This window comes from Telopea speciosissima, unplaced genomic scaffold (assembly GCF_018873765.1).
Source record: "Telopea speciosissima isolate NSW1024214 ecotype Mountain lineage unplaced genomic scaffold, Tspe_v1 Tspe_v1.0012, whole genome shotgun sequence".
In the NCBI taxonomy this organism is placed as follows: domain Eukaryota; kingdom Viridiplantae; phylum Streptophyta; class Magnoliopsida; order Proteales; family Proteaceae; genus Telopea; species Telopea speciosissima.
In genome coordinates, this window is record NW_025317348.1 from 73313 (window position 1) to 100000 (window position 26688).

The 26688-nt window shown below is 47.2% G+C and overlaps 1 protein-coding gene and 1 long non-coding RNA gene across 3 annotated transcripts in view; one reads left to right on the forward strand and one right to left on the reverse strand.

Annotated features, from left to right (window-relative positions):
* Nucleotides 1-26688, reverse strand: part of LOC122647105 — a 59595-nt gene that overhangs the window by 1094 nt on the left and 31813 nt on the right. The gene's annotated exons all lie outside the window — the stretch shown is intronic.
* LOC122647064 (NADH-ubiquinone oxidoreductase chain 6-like) lies at nt 89-3343 on the forward strand. Its single transcript, XM_043840581.1, is given in 2 exon segments — nt 89-1759; nt 1762-3343. Coding segments are annotated over 2 exon segments (741 nt in total). The 5' UTR covers nt 89-1161; the 3' UTR covers nt 1905-3343.

Genomic DNA, 26688 nt, shown 5'->3' on the forward strand with positions numbered 1-26688 from the left:
TTAAAAATGAGAAAAAACGACTCTTATATTATAATATATTTTTTTTTCTTTTTTGTTTTACGCTTTTTAATTAGAATTTCTTTTTTTATTTGTTTTTGGGTCTTTTATCTTTAAAGATTTGTACCTCTTTTTACTTTCATTTATGTTTGTTTGTTATTTTCAAACATTTTCTAACTTTCTTTATTTGACATAGTCCCTGTCGCGTATTGCGCGGATGATTCTCTCGATCTCGAATTGAGTGAGGCTGGCCCCCCGGGGGAGGCTCGGGGGAACCTGTCCCCCGATCTCTTGCGGAAAACGAGGCGGCCTTATACAGGCAATGGTTGCCCCTGGCGGCTCAGGAACCGGCTCCAGCCGGGGCGGCTCATACCGCTCACCCGCTTCCCGCTGGGGGGCCAATCCCGAGCAGCCTTGGCCTGACTTTGGGCCGCCGAGGCTGCTACCGGAGATAGCCCAAAATAGGGGGAGTACTCCGGATATCATGGAAGATATTTTGAGTACTCCGCCCAGTAGGAGCGAGAATCGAAGAATCTAAATTGGACCTAATCCAACAGATTGAGAATGCAGTCAAAGAGGGGGCAGTCATCAAATCAACTATGTCGATTTTAGTCTAATGACTAAATGGATCATTGATGATCAAGACGACGAGCGCCCCCCAACTCTCCGCTATATCCTAAAGCAGCTCCGTAGTAAGGGAGAGGGAAGCACGTACTAGAAAAGCATGCTTCAGGCATGTTGTTAAATGCCCTTTTTCTGTCGTCTTTGCCGAGCCTGATTTTCTTTTCTATGGACGTGTTTTGCTGGATAAGATAAGGAGGACCGCCCTTCGACGCTTCTTTCGCTGTATACCCCCTCCATCCTTCGGAGGTGGAAGAAAGGGTACTATATTTATCTATATATCTATATTTTAGGGCCCCAGAACGCTAAAAAGGTGGGGGAGAAGCAAGCCGAACCTCTGATCGACCTGGACACATAAAGAATTCTCGGGGTCGAGAGAGATTTGAGATTCCGTAAGTAACTCAGTGAGTGCTTTCTAAGAAAAGGGCTTGGCTTGGAAGAAGAAAATGAAATACGAACAACCGCGCTGGTCGTAATAGATCGACTTTCATGCTAGTTCTTGCTCCAGCATGAAAGTTCCATTTCAGGGAAGGACGACGTACCATGATACTTTCTGTTTCGTCGAGCCCTGCTTTGGTCTCTGGTTTGATGGTTGTACGTGCTAAAAATCCGGTACATTCCGTTTCGTTTCCCATCCCAGTCTTTCGCGACACTTCAGGTTTACTTCTTTTGTTAGGTCTCGACTTCTCCGCTATGATCTTCCCAGTAGTTCATATAGGAGCTATTGCCGTTTCATTCCTATTCGTTGTTATGATGTTCCATATTCAAATAGCGGAGATTCACGAAGAAGTATTGCGCTATTTACCAGTGAGTGGTATTATTGGACTGATCTTTTGGTGGGAAATGTTCTTCATTTTAGATAATGAAACCATTCCATTACTACCAACCCAAAGAAATACGACCTCTCTGAGATATACGGTTCATGCCGGAAAGGTACGAAGTTGGACTAATTTGGAAACATTGGGCAATTTACTTTATACCTACTATTCCGTCTGGTTTTTGGTTCCTAGTCCTATTTTATTAGTAGCCATGATTGGGGCTATAGTACTTACTATGCATAGGACTACACAGGTGAAAAGACAGGATGTATTCCGACGAAATGCTATTGATTCTAGGAGGACTATAATGAGGAGGACGACAGACCCGCTCACGCCCCCCGGTCGGCCGTGTTTGCGACCAGGGGAGGGGCTCCCGGTGGGAATGGGAGAGCCTTCGCTAGCGCTTTGGATGAGCACAAGCTCACCCTGCCAGCACTATTCAATAATGGAAGGAGACTTTTGAAATGATTGACCGCTGAACTGAGATGCCAGGTGCGGCTCAGAGAAGAGGAGCATGACATATGATGCTGTAGCTGTAGCAGCAGCCGTAGCAAGGCCCACTATCACTATTATATAATTTTAGCGAGCAATGAGGGCATGCCTCTAACGAGAGCTGTATTCAGAGTTGCGGGACCTATGGTGAGAGGCTAGAGCAGACCTCTCTACTAGTGTAGGGCTTGCAATCGGTCTTTTAGCTCGTTCATCTAATTCTGCTGGTCTAGGAGTGGCTCCCCTGCTTCGGGAGTCGCCTCCCCAAAATACGACGGCCTGATCAAGAGAGCCAGAAGCTGGGGCCGCCCGCCGGAGCTTCTTTCTATTGACTCTGTTTGTTTCCGGGGGGCTTGGCTTGAACCACTCCCATTGAGGCTGAGTAAAGAACTGAAGCTAGCAGCTCCCTCGAGTTCACCGGTGAGGCCCGGGGCCAAAGAATCAATGGAATTAACTTCGTCGTTGCGAAACGAGTCAAGAAGGAAGGACGTCAAGCCCCTCAGAGGCACTCGAGGATACCATTCTGATAGGGACTTAAGTTCTGTATCAGAACTGTACGAAAGAACGTGTTAAAAATCAAGGCAGCTATTGGCAGGCAAGCTACCTCTCTCCGTCCGGATCAAAAAACGGATTCTCGGCTCAGCAGCCAGAACAGACAGGACGCCTGTCTCCTGGAATTTTGGTTGTCCTGTTCGGATCAGGGCTGGGGCGTATGCCAGGTGACTTAGAAAAGGATAGGTAACCCGCTTCTAATAGTTAGTTTTTTCATTCGGGCTTGCACTTACCGCTATTTTTGGGGGTTTGATATTGTGGTAGTTGTATGGTAAGGTAGGGCTTTAATGGTATGGTAAGGGGTCAGGGGTAAGGAGTGACGCCGGGTAATTGGAGGTAAGGAACTGGGACGTGTTTCCTACCACGGGGATGACCCCTCCTGAGACTTATGGTGATCTATCTATATGGTCTCAGCCCGGGTCCTTGTACGCTGAAGCTGTCAAGTCCGTACGAGGCGCTGTAAGCGTTTCAGGAGGGCGATTTCCTTTTCGTGTCGCCCTCTTCCTCGCGTTCCTTGTGTCTATCTTTTCTGAAAGGCGGGTCTTCCTAGCAAGTAATAAACCTTGCTAGTCAGTCATCTTTGATCCTGATCGGCCGACCTTTCCGATCCCGAAACAAACATAGTTCGGCTCTCTTTTTTCGGTCATTCAGATGCAAAAATCCGTGAAGGCGACGAGAGATGCCACCTGCTCTTTCCGTTCCTTCTCTTTCGGAGTGGAGCACTCCTTCTTTCTTGGCTTGGTAGTGTTCTGAGCGAGCCTTCGCGTGACGTGAACGCTACCTATGAAGTGGAATCCGTCTGTCTTGTCTTCCACCTCATAAGGGAGTTGCGTTCCGAGGGACTACAAATCTCTACGGAACTTGGACATACTTAAAACTGACCCAATTGAGACCGTGGCCACACCTTGATCAAACAGTGATGATGTGGTCAACCCTGGATACGTGGCTGATTTATCAGGGGGAAGGACCACGCTAGTCGTCTTAGTGTGTGGTGTGTAGTGGGTGCGTCTTAGTGTCTTCTTACTACGAGAAAGAAAGACGAAAATAGATGATTCTCGTTCTCGAAACTCAACTCTTTTTCTCTTTCAAACTAGGAGGATTGGCATTTGGCCAAGATGTGATCTATCTCTTTCCTTGGTTGGAGTGGAACTTTGGTTTTCTTTAGCGAGGAACCGTTTCACTCGGCGGACAGTCGAGTGATCAAAGCGAAATGCTTTAGGCATCTTTTGAGCATGTTCAGCTTCCAAAATTCCTGGAGTCCTACGGCATTCTCACAGAAACAAAACATGGCTAGTAGATAACTCTTTGGTTATAGTTTTTAGCGATCAGTTCTTCCGCGGGCTTGGAAAGGTGTCTTTCTCAATTCCAGAAGTTGAGGAGCCTATGTAGAAGAAGCTGTAGAAGAGCACCACGGTTCAGGTCCCGACACATGGGGAAACATTCAGCCGCAAGGATCGTGAATCAAGGGAAGGAAAGAATGAGACCATAATTTGGAAGTCACCCCCGACCGAGACCTAGATGGCAACCTAACCGCAGAAGAGAAAGGGAACACCTCCCAGAGCCAGAACACAGGCGCCGACCTCTCCGCCACCAGCACAAGTGAATAAGAGAAGATCACGTCTCCGAAGGTGGCGGTATCGCCGTCTACAGGTCGAGTCACGAGATCTAAAGTGCAAGTACTCGACGCCGTGAATCAAGAAATTCGGGTGATAGACGAAGGCGTTGGTCCATCGGTGCCTTAGGGGCAATCATCTGCGCCAGTGTATAAAAAGACATTTGAAATTCTTACAGTTGCGAGGATAGCTTATGGACAAAAAATGAGGATTCCGGCGGCTTTTGCCACTTATGATCAGTGTTCACAAGAGAGAGACGGTTCCATGTCTTACAATGTTCAAGCAGCATTCTTGTCGGAAGGATTTTTTAGGAGGCCCGGACACCTACCGAACATCCCTGAAGGATGGAACAACATGATGAAGAAGGCGGCGAAGGTATGGAGGAAAATCTGGTAAGAGAACAAGGAGATCTCTGAAAAGGGGGAGGCAAGGAAGTAGATTACATGTTGAAGAGGAGACAACCCGCTCTTGGACTTAAGACTATGCGCGTCGCGTGCTCGATCTAGCAATCTTGGACAATTGTTTTGATGAACTGTCACTAAACTAAAAAAGAAAGAAGAGAACGTGTAATTAGAATACGTCTTTTGTAACTCTGACGGAGTAAGATAGACTTCTTCCAGCTAACCCTTGATCACGAGAACCGCAGGCGCGCCTCAGGGGCGCCCCGGCAAAGCGAGATTCTTCTGTCCAGCGGGACCACCCCGGTTTCATTTTCGTCAGCTGCACGCTTTGCTTTACATTACGAAATTAGAGATCGAATGGTTGCACGTAACAGATATAGAAGAAATATAAAGATTTCCCAAGCGACTTTCCTTCCTTCCATTTCCTCCGTCACCCAACCACTGCCCTTGTTCCAAGATCTCACTTCACGTATGTATCCGCCTCCTTTGGTTCGGAGCGCGCTTAAAGCTACAGGTCTTTGCTTTGCCCTGCTTTACATGCGAAAAGGTTCAACTCCCAAATCGGATAAGAGAAAAAGGGCTATGTAGGTAAAGGGTTCCGCTCCACTCGGGACATTCTCTCTCACTCTCCACTCTCCCCTTCCCCACCCGTCTTAGTGGGTGATTGGTAATCTTCCTCTGTCTCTCCTTCCTTCTTCTTTCTTTGCTTTTCAGCTTCATAATTGGGAATCAACTCGCCCTGCTCCTCTTTCTTTCTAGCGCACTGCTTTATTGCGCGCATTTGGTGCGCTATTGAAGAACATTCCTATAAGTGGTCAAACCATCTCCCCTGATCTACGACCAGCCTCCACTTTTGTTGGCTAGTCGATCTTCCTCTCTGCGAATTGACATTTTGATCACCCTCGTTGTACTTACTCTTTCGAAGGATCACCCGTTGAAGCAGCTTCCTTGAACCTTTCATCTCTCCACATCACTCTTAGGGATTCGAGTGAAGCAGCGGACAATACGACAGAGCATAAGCTAGCTACTTTTTTTTAATCTTTCTTGCCTGCTCGAAGCTATGGCATCCCACCGATCCTATCCGAAAGGGTGAGTTGATGCTAGGGTCTTGCCTTACCGTGATTGCTCAGTTGTTAACCGAGCTAAACCATTCCCACCGCCCTTCTTTTGAAAAGAATATTCATTTGCCCACGGAGCGGTGAAATTACTTTCTTTCGAGTGATTTGATTCATCAATAGGGGACCATCCCATACCATAGGAAGTTGCTTCTTGGAATGCCGTCGTTCAAGCACAGGCTGACCACTGATTCAATCTTCGAAGCAAAAGCCAGATCTTGCTACTAGAAAACCGAAGGAGCACACAAAGCAAACGAAGGGACTCACCAAGCAAGAACGTAGTTCTTTGTGTAGGCGGAATCGAGTTTCAAATCATAAGATGACGAAGTGACTGCACCAACGAATCAAGCTGAACACATGTTTGATCCACTCTACGAACTGAAAGCGAGATCTTGCAAAAGAAGGACGCAAGGCCCGGATCTGCTCATATGGGCTATGTAGGTAAGGGGACCGGCGCTATGATCGCTTTGAGTTCTGCTCGAAGTGCAACATGTATGCTTACGTGCGAGTTGCTATTCGGCCGTAGATCGGGTTCTGGCTTCTTCCCTCGAACTCCCCGAGTGGTATTTCGTAATGTAAAGCTAGTCTAAAGTAGATTCAGGCTACCGGCTACCCCTACCTAATAACAAAGATAGGAAAGAACCTTCTGTCCATAGGTAAGAGGTCTCTGCAAACAAGCACCCTTACTAAAGAAGCAACGGACGTTGCCCCTACTCGAGTAAGGCTTCCGTAAAGAGCAGAAGCACGGAAAAGGGAAGGAGAACGTGGAACATCGACTAAAGGTGGGTTCGCCTTCAACACCTTTGAGGTCTTTGGTCCAGGCCTGATTGCAAGAGTTCGGGCGAAAAACGAAGGAGAGAATACAAAGACTGAAGCCACATCTAGAAAGCACAAAATCGTCACTAATGGAGCTTCCGGAGAAAGAGCTGAAAGGCAAGTGTGGATTGCTGAAGCAGCAGCCTCACTCCGCTCGCCTCACTTGCTGTCCTCTCCAAGCATGCGAAGAAAGCCGGAGCGCGCTAGCGCGCCCTCCGTTTTCTCGCTTGACTCGCTTTCAAAAGTGTGACATTCCATGAAGACAGAGAATTCGGATAGTTCGACTAATGGTTGGTTGGCCGACGAATGTGTGGAGCCTGATAGCTCACTCAAGTGTGGGTGGACCACCTTACAGGGTGAGAAGTCAGGAATAAAAACCTACACTGAAATAAGTCGACTCTCGTTCGGGCTTCTGAAATGAACCAAACGCCGTTGACTCCAAAGACCGAAGAGCGAGTGAGCCCCTGGCTTCCTGAAGGGCAACCTGCATCCTAGCTCATAAAGGTGACAAAGGTTAATCGACTAGGTCGATAAGACGACAGAGAAGATAGCTCACCTAGTACTACTTTTCTCGAAGGAGTGAGAGAAAAGGAAGGCGGAAGCTGTCGTTACCTGGGCAGTTTGAATGGACAGAAAGAAGCTCCTTGAACTTGAACAGTGGGCTTGAGTTCCTTGTTGTCTTTGTTCGTTCGTTCGCCGATGGGGCTAGAGAAAATCCCAGTTTCGAATCGCACTAAGCCCAAGTAGAGCTAACGAGAGTCGCCTTGGTCCATGAAGGAAAAGCTCAAGCTCTATCTCCTTGCTCTGGTAGCTCAAAGCCCACCGGTACTGTCGACCCTACGATTGCTGCAGGATTTTCTTCATAAACGAAGCTCGCAGGATCTAAAGTTGAGTCTCGCTACAAGTCGAGCTTGAAATGGAAAGTTTAATGGATTAAGTCTCGCTCGCTTAGACAGGGGCGATATACGCAGGTCTTGTCTTGTTCTCTTTTCACCTTTCTAACTCCTCCTGCCAAAGGTGCGATGGGTTCGGGTGGCCTAACGAGATTAGCATAGCTGGTCTTTTTCATATGAACGGGAAAGAAGAGGCTGGGCTTAGGAGTACTTAAGAGCAAAAACCAAGCTGCGATAGAAGTTAGGAGCTCGGCTTTATCCTATTTTTCTTCGGGTTGATTTGATCAGGAAGGAAGGGATTTCTCGTAACAATAGGAGACAGACAGATCAGATATAGAGCACTAACCCAGTCAATCCAGGGTGAATCTCATTGTGCATCTACTTCCGCTCATCGAAAGTCTACCTCCGACTGAATCAATATCTCGTTTTCCCTTTGCTGCCACGGAGAGCGATGTTCCGCCTCTTTCTTAAACAGCTCTCGCTCTTCGCCTAAAGCCGAACCTGAACCCTTCCACCAAGAAGACAAGCGGAGCGATCAGTGTGATCAAGCGAGCTATCATGCTTTTTCTGGCTTCTGGCCTACACAGATCAGGTTGTTTTGTTTGGAGGGCGATCAGTGGGATCCCTCAGTTCAGCTATGGTTTTTATTCTTTTGCTTTTGTCGAATCCGAGTTCCTCATGCCATGAAGACCAGCCAAGCAGATGTGATTCTGTCTCTTCCTTTCACCGTGTTGACTCTCTCTCCTTGCTCGTTTCACTCCTTTCCGTGAAAAGCACACTAGGCACCAAGTCGCAGTGACAACGCCTTCCAGCGGTAGTCCTCCGGTAATCAAGCAAGAACAAACAATCATTCTTCGGAGGGAGCTTGGATTGTTTTCAAGTCAGGCAGATACGTGCTCCTTTAATACCTTTGATTGTAGCTCTTTGAACAGGCAGAGACGAACACACAATTCCAACGGCAGCAGGAGCAGGAGGTTTCTATTGAACCCGACACATCCACTGCACGATCCTTTGGAGCCGTAGTTCCGGGATTGGATTGCAAAGGGAGCGGGAATGCAAAGAAGCTCAACGAAGTCAAAGCCCGTTGGACCGTTGACCTAGGAACGATCCATGGAGTTCTCTCCGTCCTCCCTTTGCTTGAACTGGACTTTTCCGAAAAGGTGCTTGCTTTGGCGGCTAAAAAAGATTCGAAGACACTCCTCAGGCTACTGAACTTCACTTTCAATAGCGTTTGCGTGAGCTATCGCTTACTCAACTTGTACAAAGCTACTGAAGTAGCTTTGCCTTCGCTACAATTTCCTGCGAAACTTGCCTTTACTCAATAGGAAAAAAAGAACCTTTCATGCTCTCCATAGACATAGAAAGAAGCACAAGCCTCACACCGGATTCAGGCTCTTTAAAAGGTCCTGTCACTTTCCTGTCCCTATCTAGTCCACCAGCCAAGCCCAGTGAACCAGTCGATCCAACTTGGAAGTCGGAGAAAGACCATTTGAAACTTCTTAAAAAAGTCTCGTGGAGCTAACTAGCAGTGACCAAGACCCTCAAGCGAACAAGCCCAGTTGAACAAAGAAAAGTAGGCCAAGACAAGCTCCACGCTCAAGCTCTATCTCCTTCCTTCCCCCTTTTAGCTCTTAGGTAAGTAAGCTCCTTGCTCTTTCTCCGGAAGCTAATCCACCCCAATACAACCTGTCTGGCCTTTCACAAATCTTGCCTTTCTACCTTCCCGTTCCTTTCAGCGTCGACCTTTCGAAACAGTCATTTGACTTGCAGTCCAATTCCCTGGACTTGAATCAATGACTTAAGGCCTATTCTTTAAGGTATTATAGGCTGTAGCCCGGGCATTCCGTACATCGCTGCCGTCCTTCGTGACTGCAGGAAGTCGATGGTTGGATACACCAAGCCCCCAAAGCTAATGGTCTCCAACTCCGTCCTAGGCCTCCTTCTAGTCCTACTTCCCTAATGTTAGGTGGTAGCATGTCAGGCTCAGCTAAAGCCGCTCACACACAGCAACTCCAGCTGCAGCCGCCAAAGCAAGAGGGTAGGGGTACGTTCACAATTCTGCTACTAAAATGTACTCTTTAATGCTCCCGGTCTTTGTTGTTTAGCCGGCCGATCCATAGCTTGGCTTGCCGTCGAAACAAGCAGCACGGGGATGGCGCCATATACCTTACCTTTTCTCTCCTTCGATCCCGCTTAGCAGCCCCTCCACATCGCTTTCCTCCATCTCATCAACCCTTCCATTGATTTATCAATGCTTTCAAAGCCTTTATTCCCACAAAGCCACCCTCAACAGTAGATCCTGTTGATTCGGTTGAGGCGGAACAACCACCAATAGTAGCATCCGTTAAAGACCCATCACCAGCAGCGAGACTAGTGCCAGCATCCTTGCCTGTTCTAGCATCCCAACGCGTTAATCCAGCAGCGAAGGCAGAGCCCGATAGTCCAGTAGCCATTGATCTTGTCGATCCACCCGCATTAGTGGCGGAGGAAGAAGGCAGGGTCAAAACCTGCCAAAAGTTCTGAACCTTGCTTCAAGCGCTGGGTGAGTTGGGCTAACCGTGCCCTCACCGCTTTGGTCGACGTCACAGCTTTGGTCGGTTCGTTCTGGCGGACGAATAAAAGCCCGCTTTCTTTGGGGAGAAATCCTGTTCCCGAAGTGGTTGCTACTCGACTGGTGCCTTCATAGGGAGCCGCAGTAAAATGCTGCCTGAGCCGCATTAAAATGCCGCCTCTATGAGATCTCGGTGCGACTGCCCTGCCATAAGAGCATTGAGACTGTCACAGGTCAACCTCCAGGGGTTCGACTTCCGACTCCATACCCTTGGCTGGCGTGCCTGCTTTGTGTGCTTTCGCCCTCTCAACATTGCCGCCCTCAGATCTAACGGATGGTAAGCGTATAGTTTCCCTAAAAGCAGGGCCAGTCCATTTAAGCGCAAGATACTACCTAACGTTGGAGGACATAGGCTGAGCAGTGTCTTTCGGGGTTTATCGTAGCCCACGGAGCGGTAAGATTGGTTTCAACTAGCATATGGGCACGGTTGAGCACCGAGTCCTTAGCAATGGACTGCCCAGTGTGTAGGAGAAGGATGTTGTCGACGCTTATTGCTCGTGACGACCCCGCCGCCACGTAAGGTAATTTTTGAGCTCTGACAGAAGTTCGCGGGCTGCTGAAGGAAACTAACCAAACCAAGCGCCTTTCGAAGCGATCTGGTACGACAATTTATAGGGCTTCTCATAAATGTTCAGTCAGGCCGTCATCGAAAGGTTGCCCCAGCCGGCAGTGATCCAAATCATCATCAACGATGATTCGAAATCATCTATCCATTCCTACAGAGCAGGGGGTGCTTGACCCGTTGATTACAGGGGGTGTATCGAAGCATACATCCTAAGTCGGGGCATCCTGAGCCAATGCCAAAAGTCTTTGATGGTCGAAACCCTAGACCCTCAAGCTACTAATCCGACCTGGTCCCGTCCCATACATTAAGGGAAACCCTGTTTTTGAGCTGACGCTTGAGTTGGACAGGTAGCTCTAAAGGTTATGACCGCACTGCCTCAATCACCTCCTTGAAAGGGTCTCATCCTCCTCCGAACCTTTGTAATTGGCTTCGACCGTAGTCTGAATCTCTGGCCGCCTTTCGTGTGTCTCCTCCACAATATAAAAAGTGTTGTTTTCTACTGGCTGGCGTCCTTAGCTTAGGTTTTGAAAATCGAGATGTAATTAACTGCTAGACCATGTCCCCTCCTTTAGAAAGCTGGCTTTCAGAACGAGAAAAGCGCGTGAATGGCGAGCGCTGTGCTTTGTCTCTAAATAGAGACAAAGGCATCGTAAATAAGGACAGCGTGATTAGACCGTAAGCGTGGGGCGCGGCTGAGCACCGATAACTCATGACGGAAGGTTGGCCGAATGCCCGGTCGAAGAAGATTCCTGTCAGCGTTCCGTCCGCGCACACCATCGCGTAAGCTGGACTGGCTTCCCTGTGACAGAAATTCGTGTGCGGCGAAGAAAGTACTTCTATCTATTCTTATTTGAGACCTTTGCTGACCCCCTACGGGCCCTCGCCCGCGGCTTCTAACTGCGATAGTGTGGCGCTTGATATTTCACTTTCGGAACGAACCCAACGATCCGAAGAAACACATCTACTGAATACTCAACCGAGTTAGAAGCAAAAGGTCCTGACCTGTGACACTGAGCAAAGGCAGTTTCAGCCGCATCGGGGGATAGAGACGCATGGTAATTCGAATCCGCCGAATCAAAGGCGGAATCATTCGCCGAAGCAAGGGATTTTTCTTTTTCAACGAATCCCAGGCACGAATAATAAGAGTCGTCCGTTTAATCAGACGCGACTAAAAGGCAAGCCCGAAATCACCTACCTTTGGCTTCGGGTCCAGAACCAACAAAAGAAGGGAAAGGCGGGTGGTTGAGACAGTGTAGTCCGTTTTCACAAGAGTACGAAGCAACAAATTAAAGCACCCTTTTTCCTGTGGGAGGGCGAAAGCTAAGGAAGGCTTTTTCCAAGGGCGGCAGGCGGGAAAATAAAAATATGGTGTGTAAGGTAGGGCCAAAGAAGGTAGCATGGCTACTAGCGGCGAGACTAAATGCTTTAGTAAGTGGGCGAAGGAAGAATACCTGAGCTTCAAGCAAAGAAGGCGGGGACCTCGGGCCCTCGCAAAGTCAACGGTCTAACCGGGAAGACGTTCCGCACCTAGATGTACACTCTCAGGCCCTAGCCCGAAATTCTTACAACATTCATCACAGTTCCAGGCCCGTAGGAATGGCTTTCTCCTTCTCCAATTGTCGGGAGAGGTTGGTTTTCCGCTCCGGTCGTCCGGAATTTAATTTCGTAATAAATGTTGGAAAGGGTTCCAAACCTCTTTCTTATTACTCTGCTACACGAGCAGAGAAAGATAGGATCCCAAGTAAGTGTTGAAGGGCACGGGTCACTAAGACCTTTTGAATGAACTGTTGAAGTGAAGACTGGGGTCGTACCCTTCACATCAGGAAACTCTGGTCAACTTTCTTCCTCCTTTTCCGAAAGGTGTAATGCAGGCCACCATGCAGCACAAAGGCGCTCTTTGCCCTGTGGCATTGAGTCCGATTGCCCCTTTTTTTCTCTTGATCGCTTGCCTGCGCCTTTCCCGGGCGCCCCCCCCCTTTGCTCCCTGGGATCAGTCAGTCCAATTAGATGTTGCAATCGATGGTTCCCAACCCCATTTCTCAAAAATCCCATTTCCTTCCATGATATTAGATGGGAAATTTTTGATTTACAGTAGTATCCGTTGAGTCATTCGCAGAAGCAGCTCTTTCAAAAGCACCCAAATCTGATGAAGGAACTGTGGAATCAGCGGTTTCTTTCATTCGCTGAAAAACGCACCGAGAATAAGAATAATCCGATGGATCATACATAGCACAGGCATCATCCTAAGAAGCGGAGCCTAGCCTAGGGCTGCTCTTTCCCTCTCAATCTGAACCGGCTGAAGAGGCGCTGTCAAGCCCTGAAGCCGAGGCCGAACTAACATATCCAGTTTATCCCGAAACAACGGATTCCTCACCCTCAGGAGCCCGAAGTAACTCATCCTCATCAGCCCCAAGTAACGAATCCGAATGCCTATCTCCAGCCGAATTCGTCTCATAAGACTGATCTACAGAAGCAATTGGATAAGAATCATACGCTGAATGAGCAGACGAATCGACCGAGGAAAGAGATGCTTACACAAACGAACAGAACCTAACTCTACTTCTTTTTTTCTTTCCCCTGCTGCTATCCTCTCAACAGGTCAGTTAGTAATGGAATAATCCCAGTAGTGGGATAGTGTCCAAGCTTTGGGCATTGGGCACAGCGAGAAGTTGCTCTGCTAGCCCTAGCACACTAGTTAGTAGTCCTAGCGTAGCGGCACTCCTAGCTGTCGGTAATGGAAGGAACAGAGGAAGACAACCCGCTTGTCAAAGGCGAGGAAGGACGACTGATTCGATTCATTCGGATCGATAAGAAGAAAAAAGAGTACCGGATCGGATCGAAAGCTTGTTGAAGCTAGCGCTCCGAAACATGGGAACAACAGGGCGGATAAGCGAAACTCACTCGAGAAGGGCGGCTCCATCATAGCTTTTTTCACGTATTGATTGAGTTGGCTTTTCGTTGACCTATTGTACCCGGAAACAAGGCTTTCTCCTATTCTACTATTTAACATTAACAATCAATCGGTTCCAGGGCTCGCTCCCATTATTCCGAGCTAAATAAGCTGTGCTCCGAAGCGGCCTGCTTTCTTGTGCGCAATGAAATTGAATGTGGTGGTTTGACTTAGTGTGAATTAGTCTTCTTTTACTGGCCTGACCGACTCGAATCGGTTGGGCTTTCGATCCGGTTGGTGTGCCGACATCCCGAATGGACGGACTCGTCAGTCTGCTTTTCCCCAGGTCTAAACGAGCCTCCGATCTTGCCCCACCAAGCTCTGGGAAATTGGCTAAGCGCGCCCCTACCAGTATGTACACATACTTCGATCGGTTTGACCATGGGTATAGAACAAAAGCTGGCTTTGGAGCGAATTCCCTGTTAGTGCGTGCTACCGTGGATTGTGACTGAGCGTAGCAACATTTAGCTGACCTAGTACCGAACTCTAAGCGAGTAGTGGCTTCTTATGAAAGATTAGCCCAATGCCTAAAAGAAGTGCGCTAAGACGTCTCACTTATTACTATTCGATTTTCTTTGGTTGGGTCAGGTTGAACAGCCGCAACCCTTTCATCCAGATCGGCTCGAACGGACTCCTTTTCAGCGATCGCTTGATGTTGCTCTGCAAGCTTTCGCTCCAGTTCGGCCGGTCCTCCATCGCTGTCAACTCTGTTTCCACTTCCATGCGGTTATGCGTTGAATCTCCTACCTGGCCTTCAACGCGTCGGCTACCATCAACAAAGCTACTGCTGCGGCACTCATCATCTCATTCATTTTTTTCTACAAACCGTCGCACTTGACGCAACTTTTCAATGTTAACCTGCTCTGCTTCAGGGAAGAGTGGATGATCTGCCAGCTCTTGCACCAATTTGTCAAAGTTGTTGCCCCCAATTCTGCAGTGGCATGAGAGACAGCAGCCCTAAGGTCCACCCTGATTTCATCTAAACTCCGTGCACATTAGCAGAATTCATTCCGCTCCGAAAGAGCCTTGGACAGAAAAGCAAAACGAAGAAGAGGTGGCTTTCCTGGGGTTTTAGTAAAGGATCTCCAGCAGGGAACGATGCTCCTTCTCATGCCCGTTTGCCAACATCCAGAGAACCCGCCTTCTGCTATCTTCCACTCCGAAGTTTAGGATTGAGTTTCCGATTTGGTTGGTGATTCTGAGTTGCCCTATTTGAATCAGCAGCTTGGAAGGGCTGTTGGATCGGGCAAGGTTAGGAAAGTCAGGAAGGAAGGGAAGGTTAGGAAGAATAACGCGAAGGGCATTCACTTGCCATTGAAGATGAAGAAATGCTTGCAGTTCGAAGTGTAGAATAGGGATTCAGCCACAAGAGATTAGTTTTCCTTTTGTCTCCGATGGCTACCTGGCCCCGTGCCCCGAATGAATAAATCAAGGACTACTACAAAGAAGTACAGAAAAGTGGATTTGTTTAGATGACCCTTCTCTGTATTTCTTTGTATATATAAATAACTCTTTTTTCTTTCTTCATACAGATGCTCCAATACGAGTTGTGCCTCATCGGTCTCCTCCCTAAGGCGTTGGTGGTGGGCAGCCCAGTTGCCTGGTCTTTCCCATTCCATCACATCTTCCAGAACGGAATCAGTGATTTCATGAACAACCTCCGAAGACGGATGATGCCCGTCAAAGGAAAATAGGGATCCGACAAAAGAATATATCTCTCCTTTCAAGGACAAGGAAAAGAGTCTATCGACTTCCCCTCTATGAATTGGTTGTACTCTTGTTCCGATGAGGCGCTCTCTTCGAGCTGTCCATCCCTATTTGCCCCTGATCTCCCCCTCAGGAATAGGAGGCAATAATAGAGCGCCCAAGCGAAGCGTCAATTCTTAAAGAGAGTACTCCCCTTTCTCTAATAATAAGGTAAGCTTGGGTTCCAAACCCCCTTTAAGAGATAGGGCAATCGTCACTCGATAGCTCCGTCCTAGCTTAGGAAAAAGATGTTTGGCCGAACCCCTATCTCTTGATTGATCTGATCAGACGCTTGCTTTTTCCCGCGTGCTTGTTCTCTTGATATTCTTTCTACAACTATAGATTTGGAGCCAATCAGGTATCACCGCGTGTCAAACTGTGTCAGGCGGGAGACAGAAGGAATATTCAGCCGATTCCTTTCCAATGAGAACTAGACACGCGTCCCATATCCCCATGTGCTTTGGGAAGCCGGTTGATCTGGGTTGGTTCCCGGCCACCCGGATCAAACGGCGACAAGACAACTAACAACAGAGATTGAACCGAGGGCTATCGGGATAGCCCGAGGTCAACTCGCTTTACCAAAGCGAGGCGCCGCTAGATGGGGCATCGAGCGACCCAAGATCAACATCAACAGAAGCAACAAATCTATGAACATCGGTGGTTGAATCCACCAACGGCGTCTACAACAACAACTAGCAATGGAACCGAGAAAGAAAACAAAAAGAAAAAGAACACGAAATAACAACCAGGGGTAAAAAAGACCCGAACCAGAAAGATCTTTCCTTAAGCTTAGCAAGAAGACGCTCTTGACGAAAACTTTACTACAAAAGAAAGGTAAAAGTCCTTAAATTAAAACTAAAAAGGTTACTGCTTAAAAGGCCCCGGTAAGAGGGGGTTAGTTATCTTAGGAGCCACCGACCGAGATGGGGTACCGGGGGGCCGGGAGGACTTGCCATGCCTCCGCCGAAACCGAGGATTTTTATCTTGAGAGAGCTCGGTTCCGCCAGCAAGCTGCATGCCGTATCGAGGAGCGCGGATTCTTTCCCCCGACTGTGGAATTTCGGCATGTGGGTGGTGAACGCGGGATGCAATATTCGATGTCGGTGTGTTAAGCATTTAGCGATCCACGATTCGTTGGGCGCTTCGGGGCCCTGTCAGTCGGCTTGCCAATCAACTGACCCGCTTTCCTGAGTCAACAGGGGAACTACCCCTATTCCGACTTTGAACAGGCTTCTTTCTTTCTAGCCTGTTCGTTTTGGCCTCACTCTTTCATAGGGGAGGAAAGGTCTCCTTTGTCAGAGGAAAAACCCTAGAGGTTATTTTTTTTTTTTTAATCGGGATCCTCTCCCCATGTGCATATAACTCACTTTCGGCACTTCCGTTAGTTCTCCACGTGCACATGTCCAAAAATCTTCTGGAACATCGACTCTGTACTTCTTGCAACTTCATCTCCAGAACGCAACATACCGGCTCGATACTCTGAGGGAAACTGGAACACGATAATGAAGAACGTAGCTTTACACCCTACGGGAGTTGGAATGTAAGCACGTCATCATCCAAATTTAGAAAACGTGGACTCTAGACCTAGAGGGAGGGTTGAAGATATGGAAGTAGGAACGCCACAAACCTAAATTTTGACTTGACTAACGTTCCAAAAATGTCGTTCACGCTTACTTACTTATGAGCAAAACGGGTTATAAATAATCAGCCCTTTGAATAACAAAGAGTACACCGTTCAAACGGAAGACCAAACGAAGATGGTGGGAATGAAACTCAAGATCTTCTGATTTTATCCTTAGGCCAACTCACGAGCTGGACTCGAACCAGCACCTCCGGATTAATTACATCCAGCTTTATACCAATGATCGTGATTTTTGGTTACCCGGTTCATCCTACGCGATTACACCCGGGGTCAGTCCCTTTACCCGACAAACGGAAAACCTAAGGTTTGTTTGATCTGAAATAAAAGTCTTTGGGTACGTTGTCCTTCTCTGAAATGGGAGAATCAACTTGCTGGTGGATCTCGTGCTTTCTTTTTTTGAGCACTTTTCAAAGTCAACCTGAAGGAAGCCTCGCGTTTCATTATTCTCCTTCTTGAAAATGTTTCTGAATTAGATCCTTGATTAGACATAAGAGCAATAACCAGCTCTTCCTTTATAGATCTGGTTAGTTGCCTTTGTGAAAGCCTGTCTTTCATCTGTCTTATTTTCAATAATGAATGAAAGGAATTTCTTATTCACTTCAGTGACGCATTCGCTTTTTTGAAGCGATGTAAAATTCTCACCCCCCTTTCTCAATATCTATATCTCATTTAAGATTTTATTGATTTCATGGTTTGTTTTTATTATCTTTCATATTCGAAACTTCAATCGCATACCGCTCTTGCTTTTGTTTTTCAATGTTGTGTTTCTATGCGATGCAAGTTTTTTTCGTTATAGAGGTCGTAATTTTCCTCTTCTTCCATAGGAGAAAGATTCAGATCTGGTAAAGTGTGAGTCCGACGAGTTGGGTTCGAGGTCGAGGTGGAAGGGCGGTCTTCTTCTGAAGAAGAATCATCAAACTCACAAGCGGCAACGCCGATGGCTGGAAAAAGAGGTTTTTTTTATCCAGCTGCAGAGAGTATAAAATTGAGAATCATAACCACACCCCCCTTGTCACAACAAAGGAAAGAAGGGAAAGAACAATAAGTAGAATGTGGTTCAAAAGGCTTCTTCTCATATATTTATTCATATGTTGATTTATGTTCATTCGCTCTGCTCGCGGAGCGGCATACCGAAAAGAAAAGCGTTATCGGATTTGAACTACTGAGTTGTTATAATGTAATTTTTCATTCTAATACAGTTATGCATAACAACACTCCTCTTCTATTCCTATGCAATTTTTAATTTTCATTTCAAGAGCCTTCGATGATGCCTAACCAGGAATAGGAAGCATAAATAGGGAGGTTTAGGAACCAGAAATGGATGTGGATTGGAGGGAACTACCATACCGCCTACTACTGATTGGTATAGGAACTCGAATAAAAGGGACCAGCACCATTCACTGGTAGGGCAAGAAAGCGGAAAGGTTGGGCTCGAGTTGCAGATTGACCCCTTATCCGAGAATAATGATAGGGCATTGATCGATCCAACCCAAAACGGATATTCTTGACAGTAACTGGCCCCACCTCGAAGAGATGGAAGGGCGGGTTTCCAAATTCATGGCTCTAATCCAAGCTGGTCTCGATTCGGAACTTGCAAGAAGCCTACCCACGCCTAAAAGCTGATCTCGATCCTCATACCATCTCCAGTTATTGGGCCTAGACGTGAACAACCAAAGGGGAGGATTCAAGATTCTTTCTTCATTGTATTTTCCTCTCCTTCCATCCAAGCAACCTTTTCCCTCTCTTCCGTTTCATTCCAGATCTCCCACCCTTCGTGGAATCCAATCTCGGGAAAGGTGGTTTCGATAGGGCCCCTATGACACTTCTATTGCCGAATCAAGCCGGCCTTCATGAATCTCCGCCCTACTAGAAACCAAAGGAGGTGGCCAAATAGTAGGGGACTTAGTATCTGCTCCGCCTCTATGGGCATAGGTTCGAGTGCAACACCGGAGAAAGAGTGAATGACACCGGATACGAAGTTCTCTATTCCGGTTGTTTCCCTCCCTCTCCCCTTCCATGGAGGTTAGCATCTAAGAAAGACGTTCAGCAATTCCAGCCAACCGTTATTCGATAGGAGATACCTTCCATAGAGACTAGATTGGGCTATCCCGCTTTGTCTAGAAGATCGGATGGATACGGAATAGAAAGGGATAGATGAAATGCCAGCTCTTCCCATCCAATGGCACAGAGAAATAGATAGGAGTTGGTCCAGAATTCGACGATACCAGCAGAAACTTGCTTCTTGCTGGCCGTGATAGAGGCATTCAAAGAGTAGGGAATCGATATGAGGTTGATTCGATTCATTGGTTGTGCCTCCCCACCCTGAATTACTGGATTTGTTCCAGCTAGAAAGGGCTATCCCATCCGACTACTAAACTCCTCTTTCATTGAGGGAAGACTTGCCAAGTGGACCGCATACTACTGATTGATTGGGAGAGGAACTCGCCCTTCCCCATCCATTTTCGATCTAGATTTCCCGAGAAAAGCAAGTTGGCACTTATTGCCTACTACGAATCGATCTCCCATCCTGTATTCCGGTACTCACGGGGATAGGCCTCGAATCAAACTCTTTCTATCTCGCCCCTATGTCCTCGAGAAGGAGATTGGTTTGGGATCATAGCACGAAATGCTACTTGATTGATAGATTCGGCCAATAGCCTAACTGCTTCGATTCAAGTTGCTGAGGATCGGATACCTATTGATTGGAAAGAGAGGCCCCCACATCCCACTCTTCATTCTGTTTTCCCTCGTTCCATGTGATCAACTCCTCAGGAGTCTGGAGAAGCGGATCCATACTCTTTCTAGATCGGAGAGGGAGAGCTCTATCTCTTTCTTGATCTGCCCACTGGCCGCCGAAGTTCTCGTTCTACCTTTCGAACCAATGAAAGCTATTGAAGGTTGGGGGTCTGAGAAGTGGTTGTTGGCATTTGCCTGCTCTATCATTCTTGATCGATGTGGACGATAAACGGATTGATTCCCACCCGATCTAGTCATCCTCAAAGCTAATGCGTATGTGATAGACTCGAGTCCAGGACTTAATTCATTTAAAAAGGGGCACTGCTTCCTCCGATCCTAGTCTATGAGCTCCCGCTCGCACGCTTTTCGGTGGGCAGTACATATGGCAGCCCCTTCGGTCATAAGCTCTTGTCTTCCGGAAGGATGGCTCTCCATCGCCCAGTACATAAGAGTGGGAGTGATTCATACTTGTTCGGATCCCGCCCTACTCTTATTATCCGCTCTTTTCCCCTTATTATTATTAAGAGCCCTTTTCCCCTTATTATTACTATTCCCCCCTTTACTTCTAGTACGAGCTTGAGCGCTAACTTGCTTTTCTGGCAGTAACCAGTTCTATACATCTGCCCCTCTCAAACCAGGAAATCCCATCTATTATATACGTGCCAACAGCTATACGGCGGGCAAGAATTCGCCCTTAACACTAACTCCCTTCGAGACTCTATTCTTCTACCTTTTCCGCCGCAATAAATAAGAGGCAGTGATACGATGCAGAAGAGGGCTTCAGCAGTGATACCATGAATCAGAGGCTTAGTCCCGGACTCCTCTATCAGTGATAGATTGTTTTCATTAGGGGACGGGGCTGGCTTGAAGCGCTCATTATTGTAGATTTCATTCGCCCGTTGTTAATGAACAGAATCTAGGGCTTTACTTCTTATTTAGAGAGGGAACGGCAGCTTCTTAAACGCCTTATCCAATATAGGGGGGAGGGGGCTAGCAGATACGTAATTTAACCAAATCGTGACTCATCTCTAACCAGATCGTGACCCTCTGGAATGGGAGAGGGGGGGGAAGGATTTGATTGCAATTGAACCGGTAAAGAGAGTGACAGATCCGACTCTCGTGACAGATCCGACGATTTATGACAAGGAACTATCGAAAGAAGACCTATTTATTCACACACCTACTCTTTCTTTGATCGGTAGTTTAGAACTTGCTTCTTCTTCCCCCACCCCCTACCAGCATCAGTATAAGAAGTAGTAGTATACGATTCATTCCTTCCATCTGTGACTAATACTCTATCTTCTTCCCTGACCAGCATTGGTACGAAGAAAAGAGTATACGATGGCTAGCTCTTTAACCAATGATTCCCCCCTCCCTATGGTATGAATTCGTTATGTGGCATACACCCAAGTGACCGATTCAATAGGAAGGTTTTTTTGGACCGATCCCGTGAAGAGGCAAGTTGTGAGATGCCTTATCTTCATCATTATTTATGTCTTACCAATTCTCATCATTCTTTATGTTTTGCCAATCATTACTTCATCAATTGATTGGAGGGGTGATTCTTGCCAGTAGGGAGGAGTTCGACAATAGAGGCTTATAAAAGATTCCTTACTTCAAGTTTCGAATTATAGCATGGTAATACGTACATAATCTAGCACTTTACTCTCTGTTTCTGGCCATTCCTTGATCAATAAGCTCACCCCTCAATTGTATGAATTCGGCCTCGTTGTAGGCAGCCTGGTCCATGAGGTAGTCTACCCGCTTTCGCAGATGAGCAATATCCGCTTCTGGTTGTTCGATCTTAATACGTAATAGAACATGCTCTTGATTGAGAATCTCTGGATTGCATAGTTGCTCGTTAGTTACGATTTCTTGCTGATTGCTCATTCGCTCATTACTCAGGACTCCGTGCTCATTATTTACGACTCCTCGTTCATTCCGCTCATCAGTTACGACTCCTTGCGGGTTCGGCTCGGGCTTTTTAAGATTTCTTTTCCATTTCTGCCTGGCCCTGGCGGCTCCGACGAGGCTCCAATCAATAATAATAATGGGGCGCCTTCTTGCCTTTAGGCATAACCCACTCGATTCAAATCTTATCTATTCCCCACCTCAAGAAAGAAGAATCTTGAGATGCTGGTAAGGGTCGGATTCTAATGTTCACAAGCGCTCGGATTCTAATAGTAGGCGATTAAAGCTTATCCCTTAATAGTAGCGCTCTGATTGAATGGTAATGAATGGGGGGAACCTACCTATAGAATGGTATAGATTCGGGGCTTGTAGCCACTATTACTATTAGACAGCCCCATCAGGCACTGATACACTATTGGGAGAGAAGCCTACCCGGGTAAAGGGAGGGAGGATTGCGATAGGGAGCGGAATGCGGCAAGAGGCCCACGCCATAGGGTTACTTATCAAGGGATTGGTAAAGGGAGTAATGACTAATCAAGGATCAGCAAATAGTAGAAGTGGTTGGATCAGCTTTATCAATAAAGGGAGCAGGAGTTATGTATTAGTAAGCCCGGATGCTTAATCATTTGCCGCCCCATATCCCCCGATCTGCTTCGTAGCTCCGATCACGGGTATTGTTTGCAGTTCCCCGGACGGCATGAATGTGGGTGGGCGGAAAACCTAGTATACCCTTCTTCTAATAGTAGGCGGCTACACCTGTAAGAGGTGGGTGTTAACCGGCGGAATAATAGTAGGGGAATTCATAATAGTAGGGGTTGTGTCTCCAACCAGCCACTGGGGATGAGAAAGGTGATGGAAGGGACGGAAGGGATGGACTAAATGAAACGAGATGGTTGGCTCGTGATCCCCATGGGAGAACCTGTTATTGGAGTGGAAAAGCCAGGCTCGACCTTTGATAGGGAGAGCAGGTGCAGTAAGCGATAGCGAACACACCTCACCCTATTGAATGAAGAAAGGGCGATCACCCCTATCTATTATTATTGTTGAGGCAACGGCATCGATAGCAGATTTAACGACATCGATACAGACGGATTTCAGGTTATGGATTGGGCAATAGGTATCGCTCGACATGGATAGATACAGATTGAAGTAGAATGGCTGCTCCCGGTAATGGCCAACCTATCTATCTAAGCTGCTCGCCCCATGCCCGCTCCCTGATGTCCGGGTAGCGGAGGCTCTCTCATGCTCTTCTCTCTGCCCCAATGTCCGAAACAGTAGTCTCCCATGTCCCCGTCTTATGCCCGCGAATTATTGACGGGACGAGATAGACTAGACTTATGAGATGGGATTAGATAGATTCATGTGAGCATGTGACCTGTGGTGATGAGATAGGGATAGATAGTATCCATCTCACCCCAGCTCCAAGCAACGTTTATTTTCTAGTATAATTGCAGCGCTTCGAATTGAAGGAATTCATGAAGGCTGGGATGCTGAATTATTCTTATTTAACCGGGGCTCTCAACATCCGGAATAGGACCTTCGTCACTAGCACCTTTCTGGTCCTACCCATACCCACTTCATAAACCCGTAGCCGGTATTCGGAATCATTCTGAATCGGTGGTCCTACCCTAAAAAGCCTAGTAGTTCCCTCACGATTCTGGGCATTGGGCTAATCATCCGACATTGATGCGCATGCGATGCCACGATTCACTGGCACCTGTAACCTCTACCAATCTTTCCATCAGAGAAATGATGAGAAGCAGATCGATGTCGATCCAGTCTTATATACGTAATAGCTGGAGCATGCCGGCAGGTGCCCCCGAGGGCCAAGGATTCCCAAATCTATGGTAGGTGCTGGAACTAATAATAATATACGGGCGTTCTTGAGCCTATTATTAAGGGAGTTACTAGTGACCCTCTAATTAATAATAGTAGGGAGGCTCAAGTCGTGTCCTATGGTTCACCAGATCAATGCTTCATATTCCTCAGGTTCATATTCATTTCGTAGCGGGCGAGACTCGGATAGAAATAGATCAATCTGATATTAGACCTAAAGCAAGCACCGGTCCTACCCATACCCAGTAGGACTGCTGTTACACATCTAATAGTGTAGTCGCCTTTACGAGCCATTTCTTCCGGATCTCTGTAGCTTTTATGAAGCTCCAATGTGGTAAACCACCATACCCCCGCCCACCTCTCAGTTCTGTTGAACGAGAAGACCCTTAAATGATAATAAGGGGTTAGCTTAAATAAATAGGGGTTGTGAGGGCGGCTACGGAACCATTCGGACTTGAATGGATAGGGGGGTTCGGCCCGTGTATTATTAATTCCAGGTTCCCGATTCATGCCACTAGGACCATCTTTCCCATCGAAACCGAAAAGTGGAAAAGATAAAGTTTGTTCCCCGTGAACAACATGCGCAGTTGGCGTGAACAATATGCTAAGTTGAGGAAGAGCGAAGCCTGGCAGCACTGAGCGCTAAGTTCTTCTAGGAGAGAATGATGCATGTGGTGTAGATTGGCGACAGAGACCTCAACTGGCTTAATACTTGACCAATTGGCGATGCAATTGGCAAGTGAGTAAAGAGAGCGTCACAAGCAACACACTCAAATTTAGTTGGCTTGGCGGAGTAAGCCTTGGCCATCTCAAGCAGGTGGACGTTACCTTGGTGGAGACATCGAGGTGAGCTTGGCTCATGTGATCCTTTCCGAGTACTTGGCTTGTTTTTTTGGGCTTAACTTAAGATGTGGTTCCAGAAATGGAGTTGCTATTCTCGATTCAGACAAGTTTTCGAAACGAGCTTGCCTGCATTACCAGTGAGTGGGTCAATGCTCGTCCTCCGCCGTAAGCGCGCGCCTCTTCTTAGGCTATCTAGGCCGTCGGGTAGCTGCTCACAGAGTTCCCACCTCCGCTGACGCCTAGACCGGAACCATATCTCTTCCTCTGGCTTGATTCTTTGCTCTCCAGCCCGAGACCGTGCCAACCCCTTCTCGAGGGAAGAAGCCCTCCTACCTTTGAATTGGCTATCCCAATAGTCCAATGCTTACTCTTTCTATAACTGCCTTGAGCTATCTCCACCCCAGAGTCGATTAACCCCTTTTGCCTAATGGGACCTTACTAGTCCTACGGTCCGTTTAAGGTGATTTCAAGGCACGAAGGCAACCCCCAAGCATGGTTTGCTTTCACTCCCACCATTGAGTGGGGCTAGAAAGAGAAATACCCGGCAGAAGCCTCCGGCTTCCAGAGCTGCTAGAGCTGCTAGAGAATGCAGCAAGATGGGTGTGCCTTATTCCTTGCTTGCTTGCCTGGACTAGCTTGTTTTCACTGCTAGCCAAGAGCGCCTAATGGAAGCGCGATGATCGCTTGCCAATCTTTCTTTCTTTTGGCTTTTATGTATGGGCTTGTTCTTTCCTTATATGACAGGGACAGGGACAGAGCTACGACTCTTGGTAGGCGGCAGGATACTAGTGCGCTTTAGTTTCGATCACCATTCATTTGCAATACTTAACTGTAACAGCTGCTGTGACAACCCGGCAAGCTTTATATTTGATATAAAAACTCATCAGGCCTATCCAGGCCAGGGTCTCTAGCAAGTACGCTCTCCTTGAAGTAGGTCTTTCGCTTTGGCCTTCCCTTTGACTCCGATCTCCTCTTTCCTGCTCCACACAGATCAGGTTTGGAGGGCGAAGTCAGCTTTCTCATCCACCGGGCAAGCAGGTTCCACGGGTTAGGAGGCTGTCGTTGGGCCCTCATTTCATGTAACACAAAGGAAAGCAGTGGCCGTTCACGTTCACTCAAAAAAGTTAGGGATGCAACGAAAACGCGGAACTGAAAGCCAACGCGAAGCCGAGACTTAACACCTTATGCCTGACGAACGATAGCTATATGCTTTGAACATTCAAGTACAGGAACGCTAGCTATAGGCTTAACACAAACAAGTCTTGTTCTTCGATAGCGGATGTTCTGTCTTTTTCCTCTCTCCTCTCACTCCTTCGAGAAAAGTAGTACTAGGTGAGCTATCTTCTCTGTCGTCTTATCGACCCAATTCTCCTCGATTCAAAGGGAAAGGAAAACTCCCGGATCCCGAGATAGAGAAGGTTCCACTTTCTCCACCCAATCCTGACTATATTGCTTTCCTGTTTGTTGACAAGGTGGACACCCGCTACCTGCACAAAAAGCTAGAAAAAGAATATTCAAAAGATAAAGCAGAGAGGGAACTCAAGGCAATGAAATTGCAGAAGAGAAGGCACAGAAGCAGGCTGAACGTGATGCCGAGAGAAAGGCGAGGAAGGCCGCAGAAAGAAAGGCTAGAGAGGCTGCTGAGCAAGAAGCAAAGATGGCTGCGGAGAAAGAAACTGTGAAACCAGTTGCTCAGGAGCAAACCATCCATGTGCATGATGCCAGTGGCGATGAACACATCCAGCCGGAGCCAATAGCAATCAGCACTCCGGCCATGGTCTTAAAGGAAATGGAATCCATTTTTCCGTAGAGGTTGGAAGGAGAACAAGCAACCATTCCATCGGTAACGCCTACAATTACTTACTTATATAAGGATGGCTAGACGATCGCTTGCTATTATTCATATTAAGGATGGTGATATTCCTATTGTTTCCGTTCCTACAGCCGTGGCAAGAGAGGTTGATTATCCAATAGCAGGTGCTACTTTTGGGGGGTAGGGGACCCACTCTTTCTTCGAAATGGTATAGGGACAGCGGAGACTATACTACTAGGGATGGGAAAGCTGCTCCTGCGGTTTCTAACCCAATTAGTGAGTTAGGGCTTTGAAGTAGCCTTTCCACCGGTAACTTAGGTTGGAAACTACTATTGATCGTTGAACTGGGGCTTAAAGAGAGTAAGCGCTGTGTTCCCTTGGAATTCCAGAAACTAATGAATAGCCTGTTGATTGCTTCCACTTGGCCCACTAGGAACATGGATTATTGGTCTACTGGTTCGGCACTCCAGGAAATAACCGAAAGCTGGTCGGCGGCAATATAGGCTAAAAAATTAGGTTTTTTACTCTCATATGGAGTAGTATATACTACAATAATAAAGAACGAGATGAGATCAACTCATCAAGAAAGAAAATAAACAACAAGGAAAACAATAAAATAAAATAAAGAAGAGAAAGAACTGGAAGTTGGCGCCTACATAACTGGTGGCTTGCTTACCAAGCCATCCTGGCAAGCTCTTCCGGTTCGATTAGTACTACATC